Source organism: Camelus dromedarius, chromosome 5 (assembly GCF_036321535.1).
Source record: "Camelus dromedarius isolate mCamDro1 chromosome 5, mCamDro1.pat, whole genome shotgun sequence".
Lineage (NCBI taxonomy): Eukaryota > Metazoa > Chordata > Mammalia > Artiodactyla > Camelidae > Camelus > Camelus dromedarius.
In genome coordinates, this window is record NC_087440.1 from 30137849 (window position 1) to 30150216 (window position 12368).

General features: G+C 47.6%; 2 protein-coding genes across 3 annotated transcripts; both read left to right on the top strand.

Annotated features, from left to right (window-relative positions):
• The first annotated feature begins 101 nt into the window (after positions 1–101).
• METTL17 (methyltransferase like 17) lies at positions 102–5935 on the top strand. 2 transcript variants are annotated; one of them, XM_010990207.3, is made up of 14 exons: positions 102–217; positions 369–522; positions 611–745; positions 1636–1717; positions 1966–2047; positions 2400–2473; positions 2953–3047; positions 3419–3489; positions 3700–3807; positions 4074–4142; positions 4791–4841; positions 5103–5195; positions 5426–5610; positions 5686–5935. In XM_010990207.3, the coding sequence occupies exons 1-14, from the start codon at positions 137–139 to the stop codon at positions 5789–5791; spliced, it is 1386 nt and encodes a 461-aa protein (XP_010988509.3). In that variant the 5' UTR covers positions 102–136; the 3' UTR covers positions 5792–5935. The 2 variants fall into 2 exon arrangements, with proteins under 2 accessions (XP_010988509.3, XP_064341856.1); XM_064485786.1 differs by lacking the exon at positions 3700–3807.
• A 673-nt stretch (positions 5936–6608) lies between these two features.
• SLC39A2 (solute carrier family 39 member 2) lies at positions 6609–10610 on the top strand. Its single transcript, XM_010990206.3, has 4 exons — positions 6609–7302; positions 7492–7622; positions 7874–7924; positions 8367–10610. Exons 1-4 carry the CDS (start codon positions 7188–7190, stop codon positions 8997–8999), a joined length of 930 nt encoding a protein of 309 aa, XP_010988508.3. The 5' UTR covers positions 6609–7187; the 3' UTR covers positions 9000–10610.
• Positions 10611–12368: the final 1758 nt, after the last annotated feature.

Sequence of the window (12368 nt, forward strand, 5' to 3'; positions counted from 1 at the left end):
GCTACTAGCAAGCACTCGCTCTCCTCATTGGCTGATTCTGCTCCGCGCCGACGTTCCGGGAAGGATGTTCGCCGCGGCGATTGAGACTGAGGGTCACCGGTGCCTGCATTTCCGTTTCCGGCTCACCTCTGGCGCCATGGCGACGGCGAGAGGATTGGGATGTCTGCTGACATTAGGCAGATGGCGCCGCGGCCTTGGAGTAGCTCCCCAGTCCCGAGTGAGTGCTTACTTTCCCTGCTCTCATAGAAGTTGTGGATCTTGACGACAGCTCCGCTGCGAAGAGGAGCGCTCTCGGCAGCTCCTCCCTTAGCCAGCGCCCGCAACCATCTTTTCTGCCCGCTAATCAGCTTTTCTTTCTCGGCCTGCAGGCGTTCGTTGCTGTCGTGCCCGGCGTATCCCAGGTGGACAACAAATCCGATTTCCTGAAGAAAAGGTGCCATCGCCGACACCCCGGCATCCTGCAGCTGTCATGCGTGCGGCTGCCGCAAGCGTTGGCTGACGCCGCGCAGTTACTGTTGCTGGGTGAGTAACGGTGGGAAATGGAAGCTCGAGAGGAAGCGGAGACGAGGCCTGCGTACAAGTGATTCTACTTTTCATTTTTGGTCCATAGAGAGCTCGATGCCCATTACGGAGAAGCAGGTGCAAGCACTGACCAGTTATCTCTGGAGCCGGCATTTACCTGTAGAGCCAGAGGAGTTGCAAAGACGGGCTGTATATCTTGAGAAAAAATACCTGGAAAACGCAGGTAGAACTTAAGAATAATTAGAGACTAGGCCTCATTGAAAAAGCAGCGGGAAACGAAGAGCAAGAAATAATTTCACAGTCTGTTAAGTAGGTACTGCAGTTTCCTGTTTGCCTTTCTGGCCAGAGCAGTTATTACAATGATGCCTTCTAGGAGAAGATAGATTATTTCAGAGACTGCCCTTAGGGTTTGAGTAAAGGTCGGTGAGTGCTTCAGTACCCTGTGAAAATTTAAATCTTTGGGTTTTTTCCTCCAAGTCCACTGGATTAAGACCGTTTAAAGTTTTTGTTCAAGTGAAATAGAGTCCTTGTCCAGTACTAAAACCCTCTACAGGGAGAGGACAATAAGTATAATTTGTCAAGTTACTTTCATGGTTATGAGTTTCTTCATATTAAAGATATGCCTTTATTCATCTTCCCTGCATTTCCCGTAGTACCTGGTTCATAAGAGGTGCTCGGTAGATGAAATAGTACTGAGTTGAACACAGTCATGAGACTTGAGGCTTTTCAAGCCGTTTTTCTCTCTATAGGAACATGGGATACGACACATTGTTAAGTGTTGGGGAAGTGAAGAAATCCACAAAATACTGTCTTTATCCTATCATTTTAATCTTTTTTATACTTCCCTTTGATATAGAACAAAACCTGTGGGATAGGGTTGGTTGAGTTGAATAAACTGCTGTTGGAGGCAAAATACTGATACACTTTGGTGGTGGTGGTGGTGGTAGTCGTAATTCTTGCCTAAAAATTTTCTCTAGATTTTGCTTCTCTCTCAAGCTTTGAGGCTTTTCCCAGGTGGGAGTTGGGAGGGAATGGGCGGGCAGTATATTCAGATACTGGATCTAAGCCCTGTTCTTCCTAGGTCCTTACTTCCAGTCCTTGTTCTCGCCCCAGACTCATCTAAGATGGAGGAGAAACTTCACGAAGCAGTACTGCGTGCTTTGCGCAAAACCACCTATCATTGGCAAGAACTGAGGTAAGGGGGACTGGAATGGCTGACGCAGAAAGAAGAGTTTGACTTTAGAAGGGGAGTTGGGGAAGTGCAATTACACAACTTAGTGTTTGAGAAAGCGACCTGATTTGTAAGGCTTCCTAGGACTCTTCTGTGTTGAGGAGTGAGAGTGTTGAAGAGATCTTTCCAAAGATTTCATTTCCTAAAACTCTAGAGGGTAGCTATGGGGTAGAGGTTGTTTCCCAGTGACATGACTCTGATTTTTCTGGCAGCTACAATGAGGGACTGAGCCTGCTGTATATGGCAGCAAGACTGGATGGTGGCTTTGCAGCAGTCTCCAGGGCATTCCATGAGGTGAAATTTCCTCAGCTTCCAGCCTGAACCCTTTTACCATCAGTTCTCTTTTTCATAAAGTAATCTTCTGGGGTAGGGTTCTTGGGGCGTTGTGTGTTTGTGTGTGTGTGTGTGTGTGTGTGTGTGTGTGTGTGTTTTAAAGAGGCCCTATTTATCCTCTGAAGGGATTTTGTGACCCAGGAAGGGTTTAGAATAGCTGTTTTAAGAGCTTCCTATTCTATAAAGCATTTACATTGAATCTTAAAAGACGTCTATATCTCATCTGCTTTGTCGTGGTCCCCTAAGTCATATTTACCAAGACCCTAAATAAGTGTCTACTTACCCCACTGTGTGGTGTTGTCTATTTCTTCAGATCCAAGCTCGACTTCCAGAGTTCCAGCCAAAAACCTTGATGGACTTTGGCTCAGGTACTGGTTCTGTCACCTGGTGAGTATCTTTCTCCATCTCTGTCACCTAGCTCTAGAAAGCCATGTTACACCACTCCAATATCAAGAGAATGGAGAACCAGAGGGAGAATGGGAAAGTTAGGAACTGGAATAGTTCTTCCCTCAGATTAGACAAGGTGCAAGAAGGTATATGGATTAGGACGAGAGCTTAAAGAAGTGTCAAGTGAAAAAAAGATATTTAAAAGGATAAAAAAAGGAAAGGCATTTGGTCTAGGGCATGTGTTTTACATATCATCAAAAAATTTTTTGTGTACAAATAGTTTTTTGAGTCTCTTTTTTTTAAGGAGTTGTAAATGAAATAAGAATATAACATGGTTAATTTTTCTAGCTATCTTAACAGCACTCTTTCTCCAAGGGTTGGTTGGGGACAGAGGGGATCTCTTGTAGGAATGACTATCATGAAAACTGGTGTGTTGTGTTTTGTTTTGTTTTGTTTTGTTTTGCTTTTTGCCATCTTAGGGCTGCTCACAGTACTTGGGGCCAGAGCCTACGTGAATATATGTGCGTGGACAGCTCAGCTGCCATGTTGGAATTGGCAGAAAAGCTACTGAAAGGTGAGGACAAAGTATAAGGAAGGGCTTTTCCAAAGTTGAAGGAGTTAAAAAAGCAAAGGAGTACTAGAAAGGGTCTTGTATCGGGGAGTAGAGGAGAGGGCTGCAAGTGAAAGGTGAGTCTGACCTTTCAGTGCTGTGGTCAGGCAGCAGGTGCTGACAGCCGTGGTTGGACTGTGAATGGGCTGGGTAGAGATTAACAGGACAGACGACCCAGTATTCTCCCTGCCCTTTTTAATAGTTGCCTACCCTATTGCATCTCACCCTCAGCTGGTGTTTCTCTTTATTCTCAGGGCCATGTTTCTTATTGGGATGTCACTTGAGTTTATACCTATACACTCTCAAAGTTGCCACATCTCTGCTTTCCTCCACAGGTGGTTCAGAATCTGGGGTGCCTTCTGTTCCAGGTGTCTTCTTCAGACAGTTTCTACCTGTATCACCAAAGGCAAGTGGCAGTGTTTAAAGTATGGTAACTGTGGAGTATGCAGATGGAGAACTGTAGTCTCGGCTTTGCAACCTAGTGTTGAGTTTATAACCTAGTGTTGAGTGTTAGAAAATTTTAAAAAGCAGAAGAGATTTAGTGGGATAGACCTTTGTTGTACTCTTAGAAGAGGGCGATAATCAGGTCTGTCGTGTTCCTTGTCTTGTACACCAGGTGCAATTTGATGTGGTGGTGTCAGCCTTTTCTCTAAGTGAACTGCCCAGCAAGGCCGACCGCGCTGATGTAGTCCAAACCTTGTGGCGCAAGACAGGTCATTTCCTGGTGGGCAGAAACTTTTTTTCCTTTTTTTCCTTTTAAGATTTAAAGCAGCTTCACGGATTTTATGCCTTTCCTTCTCCCCATGGGAGCTTGTCTTCATTCTTGACCATTCTCCTTTGTCCCTCTTTTAGGGTCTCTGTCCCCATTTTATATATAATGCCCATTTCTCTTAGGACCCCTACTCCATCTGGGGATGTTCTTACAGAGCTATGACATTTATGTTTTCATGTAATTCAGGGCTTCCTCTTATTTTTCCCTTTTGTAATCAGATATTGGTGGAGAATGGAACGAAAGCTGGGCACTCCCTTCTCATGGACGCCAGGGACCTGGTCCTTAATGTAAGGTTCTTTCTCCTCCTTTCTCCCTACTCCTCACCCCCCACCTATTCTCACCAGTTGTTGGTACTCCCTTGAAAATTGAAGAGACTCTGTCGTACAATGGTAAGGGTGACTGTCAAGATGTTAGGCATATAAAGTCGTCATGATACAGAGTAGTGGTTGGCAAAGCTGGGCCCGTGGATCAAATCCAGGCTGCCGCCTGTTTTTGTACAAGCCATGCTTATTTGTGTGTCTGTGGCTGTTTTCACACTACAAACAGCAGATGAATAGTTGGGGTAAAAACAGATTTTGCCTACTCTGTGGGCCTTTAAATTTTTTTTTGCTGACCCCTGATTGCTGAGCCAAGAACCTTATCTCTTTGGGACAGTATGAGCCAGTGTATAATCATACATTGAATTGTCCTAGAGTAGGATTTTTTTGAGAGTGGAGGTTGCTGACAGGGGAGAGCACCATACTGTGTGCCAAGTTTCTGCTTTTCTCCTGCTGCATAGAGAAAGTTCTTTGTTTGGAGTATTAGAGAAGTAGCCAGCTTAACTCAAAGAACATGGTTAATAATTACGAGAATTGAATGTTAAAGAAGTCCTCGATTTACTGAGTGCAGAGATTGAGTTATGAGAATAAATCCCTTTTTTGTTTCTTTGATTTCAGGGAAAAGAGAAGTCACCTTTGGACCCTCGACCTGGTTTTGTCTTTGCCCCGGTGAGTATTACTTCTTCCTTTCCCAGCATGCAAAGATCTGAACTCAGCTGTGGCCAGGAAAAGTAAGAGGGTAAAGCTGAGCCACCCTACACTACTTGGTGTCCCTATCCCGTTTCTTTCTTAGTGAGTCCCTGGCTTTCCCTACCGCCTTCTCCGGTGCTCCCTTATCCCTAGCCCTTCTTGACTCCATCACTCTTTGTTTTTGGTTTTATGATCTGTGGTTCTTTTGTTTCACCTCTTTTCTTTTATTTGTGTTCACAGTGTCCCCATGAACTTCCCTGTCCCCAGATGACAGCCTCTAAGCCTCTGGCCTGTAGCTTTTCCCAGGCTTACCATCCCATCCCCTTCAGCTGGGTATGTACCTTGGGAGTACTGTGGCAGGGAGAAGATAACCTGGGAGAGCGCAGTGAAAAAGAATCAAAAGTGGGAGGAGTTGGGAGATTCAGAGAATTGCTTGGAGATTTTAGGGCCTGAATATGCCTGACTTACAGACTATGAAAAGGGCTTCAGGAATGAGGTTCACAGATTTTTTTCCCTCCAAACGTACCTTTTCCCTCCAAACTGACTCCATATCCTTATCTTAGAACAAGAAGCCAAAGGAGGAGAAGTTCTCGATGGTGATCCTTGCCCGAGGGTCTCCGGAGGAGGCTACCCGCTGGCCCCGTATCACCCAGCCTGTCCTTAAGCGGCCACGCCACGTGCATTGTCACCTGTGCTGCCCAGATGGACAGAGGCAGCATGCTGTGATCACGGCCCGCCGGCATGGCAGGTGAAGAGCGTGTGACCCAAGTTAGTGGGAGGTGGCAAGGACCTGCAGTCCACACTGACCCTTTCTTTTATGCAGGGATTTGTATCGCTGTGCCCGTGTCAGCTCCTGGGGAGATCTTTTACCTGTGATCACACCGTCTGAGCCTCCTCCATCCCCTGCTCAGGATCCCCCTGAGAGCTGACAAGGATGCATAACAAGTGTTTCCTTCTGTCGTGCCTGCCAAGGCTGAAGCTACCTGGCATCCAGGGTGGGAGTACTGGTACCCCCATATATCTGTGTTTGCTTGAGGTTTTAATGATAATAAAAAGTTTTCCGAGAATAGAAATGGATCTTGTGATTCTTAAAAGGTCTAGAGGTCCGTTGTCATGGCCTATCCTATAATATAATGAAGAGAATCCTTAGCTTTTCAGTGGTTATCTTCCCACACAAATCTCTAGCTCACCCTCTCCCTTGAGGAAACTGCTGCTTCCACCAGATTCCAGGACTTCACAGGGAGTCCTGGAGGTGAGGTGGGGTAGTGGGAAAACTGCCCCCAGCTCCTTGAGAACTGGCTCAACAGGTCTCAGGGTTGTTTTGCAGGCCACCTGAATAGGGGAATCAGCAGCCGCCTGGCCTCTGGTTTTCTCTCCCTCCTGCGCTTCCAACTTTGTCAGCTCCCTCATAGTTCACCTCATACGCTTCCCTCAAGACTGGGTTCTGCTCGGGCCTGAGTCGTCCATCGCCACCCCTGAATATCCAGGCAGGAGCCTTCAGTCTACTTGGTTCATTTCTCAGTTCTCCCCTAGTACTGTTTCAGAGCTAGAGCAACTTTCTTTGCCTTAAAACTCTCGGTCCCTCTCCTGCAATATATATCAGCGAGCAGGCCTAGTCAGAAGTTGTAACAGTATTGATGTAACACTAGAAATCTCAACTCCCTGTTAGACATTTCCACGCCTGGAGCTATTTTTCTGGGGTTACAGGAAAGGGGAGTCCACTCACCTACTAGTTCCCATGGAGTGGTGGCGGGTCCACTTGGCAGCCCCACCTCCTTACCCCAGGTGGCCCCAAATCCCCTCTGAAAGGGTGCAGTTCAGGTATCAGCATCGCCACCTGTAAGACTTGGGCTGGGGTGGAGAGGGCATGGAAGGCTTAGATCAAATGTCCTGAGTGAGGCAGGACTAGTTTGTCCCCGACACAAAACGGCTGGGAAGGAGCTACCACGGACTCCCATTTTTGAATCAGACCAGCCCCAGGCCTGAGCTGACTGTCCACAGTCCTTGGATTAGTCATAGCACTGAAGAGGAGGAGAAGACAGCACCAGGCTGAGCCTGGCAGGGAGTCTGGAGTTACTGGTTTCTAAAACCATGCAGGCGTCAGCCAGGGGAGGGGCCTCCATGTAGGGGAAGGGCCGGAAGCTGGGGCAGGGCCCCAGGCAGCTGTGCAAGGCTGCGCAAGAAGAGGCAACAGAGAAGAGAACAGAAAGGATCCCGATAGCCTTTCGAAACTCAGGAGAGTGGCCACTCCAGCTTTGACCACCTAAGACACCACTCCTGCTCCATTTGTTATTCTGAGCCCTCTGCTTACCCTGTACCCCAAGGATGGAGCCACTGCTAGGAGTGAAAATTGGCTGCCTGTTCGCCATGCTGGTTCTCACTCTGATCTGTGGCCTCATTCCCATCTGCTTCAAATGGTTCCAGACTGATGCAGCCACAGGTACAGCCCTGCCCCATCTTTGTCCCCAGAACCTAAGTCTGCCTTCAGCCCTGTCACCCTGTCCTGCTGTCTTGCTCTGATTTTCTCATCATCCCCGAGCTTGGGACATTGGGTGCTGCCTGTGGCTCTTTCCTCACCTTTGTCTATCTCTGCATTGCTGACTGGATCATAACTCCTGCTTTTTATTAGGTCGACACCACTGGATCCTCAGCCTCCTGGGCTGCACTTCTGCTGGCATTTTCCTGGGAGCGGGGTTCATGCACATGACGGCTGAAGCCTTGGAAGGAATTGAAGCAGAGATCCAGAAGTTGGTGACACAGGTGAGCACCCGAGTTGCTGAGCTGCAGGGCTGTGAAGCCAGAATGATGAACAGAACCAGAGGGGGGAAAGGGGTAAAAGCAAAGAAGCCCAAGACATGGAAGGACAACGAGGAAGATGACAGCTCTTGTGTCGTGTGGAATGATGGAAGCAGGTCAGGTTGGGCTATAAGGAAGGCAGTGAGGCTGACAGGACAGGACAGGAAGCTGAGCTGCTCTTTACCTTGTCTGATGTATGCATTTTTCTCCCTTAGAACAGGACAAAAAGTGAGGGAAATTCTTCTGACGATGCTGATTCAACTCATGTAAGTATCTCCCACCAGCCCCTACCTGGAGAGCAGGGAGAACCAGAGACTCCTTTCACACCTAGACCCTTTTGAGAGGAGCATGTGTGGAATTCCAGGAATCCCTTCTGCTCCTGACTTACGCATTGTGGAGGAAAAGAGGAGCCACCCAATCCTTTTGGGCTTATAAAACCCTAGAGAGAACTCTTGCTTAACTCTTCCTGTCTTTCTCTGGACCCTTGGACATGCTTCTGTCATTTCCCTGAATGTCTGGCCCTCTTGATTTTGTGTCCCTCAGTCTCTCTGGTATTCTGGTCATATGTCTATGTCTACTCTTGGCTTCATTCTCCTTTTTTAGGTTCTCTTACCACACTTCCCATCCTGTTCAGTCTCCCAGTCCCATGTCCATCCAGTGCAGTTCCTTCCCTTCCCTTCCCACCTTACAGCCCCTCTCTGTTCCTAGATCAAGTATCCCTATGGAGAGCTCATCATCTCCCTGGGCTTCTTCCTTGTCTTCCTTCTGGAGTCGCTGGCATTGCAGTGCTGTCCTGGGGCTGCTGGAGGATCAACAGTGCAGGAGCAGCAGTGGGGTGGAGCTCACGGCCTTGAACTCCACAGCCATGGACCTCTACCCTCACCGTCTCGGGGTCCCCTGCGAGCCTTCATCCTCTTGCTCTCACTCTCCTTTCACTCCGTGTTTGAAGGTCTAGCTGTGGGGCTGCAGTCCACAGTGGCAACCACCGTGCAGCTCTGTCTTGCTGTCCTGGCTCACAAGGGGCTTGTAGTGTTCAGTGTAGGACTGCGGCTGGTGCAGAGACACACTGGATCACGTTGGGCCATGCTCTCCATACTGTCCTTAGCTCTCATGTCCCCCCTGGGCCTAGCCCTAGGGCTGGCTGTGGCTGAAGGAGACTCTGAGGCGGGGCAAGGCTTGGCCCAGGCTGTGTTAGAAGGTGTGGCGGCTGGCACCTTCCTGTATGTCGCCTTCCTAGAAATTCTGCCCCAGGAGCTAGCAAGTCCTGAGGCCCCTCTGGCCAAGTGGGGCTGTGTAGCTGCTGGTTTTGCCTTCATGGCTGTTATTGCCTTGTGGGCCTGAGAGATTCCTGATTTTTCTGATGGACCTAAGATGACCTTATCCTCAGGAGACACCAACTAAATGACCTTAGCCCTTAGACACTTCTTCACTGAGACAAAGTGTCAATCACTAGGCATCATTTCCTTAAACTGGACCCCAGCTTTTCCCTCCATGAGGTCCGATTTCTCATGCAGGACTGAGAAAAGGATCTTTCGTTTGAGTGCCCATAAACTGGAGAATTGATATAAAGATCATCATTTTTGGTCTTTATACTTGACTCTTGGCCCATTTATGCTACTGTGTGTAATAAAATGTCCATTTTATCCTTCCCCTTTAGCCATGCTCCACTTCACTGCTAGGAGCTGCCTGGTGCAGGAGGTGGTGGAGTGGGAAGGCAGAAGGGTGAGTGTGCGGTGCCATCTTCTCTTCTGGAATTGGGCCGCTAGCCATTCTATCCATTGTGGGCCATGCCCCTTAAGACATGGGAGCATGGCTGAAATTTCAACAGCTCGCTACCACCTTATGCACAGGTGTTGAGAAACTGAGCCAGAGTTCCCGGCACTGAGAGAGAGGAAGTTTTAACAAGAGAAACTATGGGAATCTAGTTGTTTTCCCCCTACGCTAACCACACCCATCCCACGCCTACTACCTGTTATCGCCTCCCATCACTGTCCAGCGGACTCTTGAGATAAGGCTAAATGGAGACAATTTCTACCTGTTTTTCACACTGAACCCTGTATGGCCTCAGGGACACTGTTGCTCTTCTCTGAGGCTCTGTCTCCTTCCAGCTGCCTTATGCTAAGGGACTAAGAAGCAGTGTGTTTGGAGAGGGAGCAAGGCGCTGGATAAATGCCTGGGGTGATTATTCGGCTCTGCCACGACTTACTGGCTTTCCTACTACCTGACTCACCTGCCCCTGTGGCCCCAGCCCCTTCCTTCCAGACCATTCACCTTTCGGTTTGAGTAACTCCTACAACGTGTTGCTTCTCCTCGAAACTGCTAAGGACATAAGATTGTTCACTATGTCTGCGAGTCTGTTACTGTTTTGTAGATGAGTTCTTACGGTTCCTGGGGGGAGAGGGTGGGAAGGAATAAAATTTGGGAGTTTGAGATTTACAAATGTTAGCCACTATATATAAAAACAGGTTTTTTAAAAAATTTCTTCTGTATAGCACAGGGAACTATGTTCAATATCTTATAATAACCTTTAATGAAAAAATACGAAAATGAATATATGTGTGTATATGCATGACTGGGACATTGTGCTGTGCACCAGAAATTGACACATTGTAATTGACTATACTTCAATTAAAAAAAAAATTTTTTTTTTAACTGCTAAGAATAAGTACAGAAACTGATTCTCTGGAGTTGAGGAGCAGCAGGATGTCTGTGGCTCAGCCCCTGAGGTATGAGATGGAGGACTATTTGAGACTCAGTGGAGAAACTGGGAAGAGAAAGGGTGCCCTGTGAGCCCCACGGCTCACCAGTTTGCTCCTTCTCATGTTTTCGGTGCGGAAGCCCAAGTGGCCTTGACATGGACAAAGTCTCCTGAGTTTCATTCTTAGCTCGATCTGTCTCCTGTCCGTCCCATTCCCCTCCCCGTAAATTGCAATACTCAAACCTCCTCACAAAACCAGCTTACACACACGGGGGTCAGTGAGAAGACAAACTTCAGGCAAAACCGAATAAAATGGTCTGACACGGGGAAGAACTTCTTTGAAGCACCATCCTACTCTGTTTTCCCTTCAGTATTAAATGTTCTCACATGAGATACACTCATCTGTCGTAATAAGAGAGTTTCTACATTGAGCACCTGGTGCTGTACTGTTGCTTTCACATATATTATCTCACCTTCCCGATCCTGCCAGGTAGATATTATCCCTATGATGGGTCTAGGGAGGCCTATTTAGGCAAGTTAAAGAACTTGATCACAGAGCTAGCTGGGCTCCAAACCAAGCTGCTTCTGAGATTCTAAGAAAAGCTCAAGATGTAGATTGCTCCTCTCCTTCCTTACCTTCACCTCCCCATCTCATATGTGAGGGTCTTAGAAGGAAACAGAGAGCACATTGGGTAAGTGAGGCAAGTTTAGTAAAGGGAGTATGTAGAAAGGTGAGGGCAGGATTTGGACAGAGCGGCAGGGGTGGGGCAATCCTCTCGACTGAGTATAACAATGCCATTACCGAGGCTGAAGAGAGGAAGCGCTTACCAGAAACTCATCCAACACGAGCCATGGCCTCGGCAGAGGGATACAGCCAGCCTTCGGGGACTCAACCAGGAGGAAGCCAGAGGCATACCCTCACTCTCTTCTACTCTTTGACCTACTGCCAGTGTCTCTTGTTGGCCATACCCAAACAGAAGCCAAGGACAAAAATGTCTGTTGGTGCATTGCAGATAGCTCATTCTCATGAGACACAGCTCATGAACAGTCTGGAGGGTCAAACAGAAAACGTTCCACACACCATCGATCCTCTGCTGCTTTCAACTCAGTAATTTTGCCAGGACTCTGAAAGGGAATTGGAAGTGACACCATTATGTGGGAAATTAGAGGGCTATTTCTGGCACAGGGGATTTGTATGACTCCAGAAAGCAGACTTGAGGAGAAACACATTAGACTCCGGGACTCTACATATGTTTCTGGGTCACTGATGCTATCAGCATTTGAGGTCAATGAGCAGAGGCTGGGAGGTTTCAAGCCTGGGTGGGTCATCACTTTTTGCCTCCTCCCATTCCAGGAGCCTTTAGATTCCCCTTTAGCCTCCTTTGCATTCAGCCATCCTTCCCTCAACCATTTCCTTTTCCTTTTCCAAAATCCTTACCAACCAGGACCGGAACCACCTTTACTTTGAACCATATTGTATCAAGAGCTGGAAGAAAGCTAGAGAATGCTGCATAGAGAGGGCATCAGGGTCCGGAAAAGGAACAATCTCGATCACTTTCCAAAGCTATGAATCCCCAGCAGGGAGCCAGAGAGAGCTATAGGGAAACAGAAGATGAATGTGATTTCTGAATGAGCTTGAAGTGAGGAAGAATGGAATAAGAACAGGCAAGGAAGAGAAACACTGGACAAGGAAGGGCTGAGTTAGCTGGGCCGTGGTGACTAGAAACAGATTCAGGAGAGCACCTTGCTTCCAGGAGAGATAGGTTGTAACTGAAGAAAATTAGAATCATGAGAATTGAAAAATAAAAACAGAAGTGAAGATATGCAGGTTGGGAAAATGGATAAGAGGAGAAGCCAGTTGGAATAGTCACAAGAGAATTTACATGGAACAGTTTCCAAGTCTTCTCAATTCCTGTGCCCCTTCCCCACCCCTCATTCTCTACCCTACACGTGTATTTTTTATATATTTAAACAGAACAAAATGAAAGAATGAGACCTCCAACTGCCCTCCC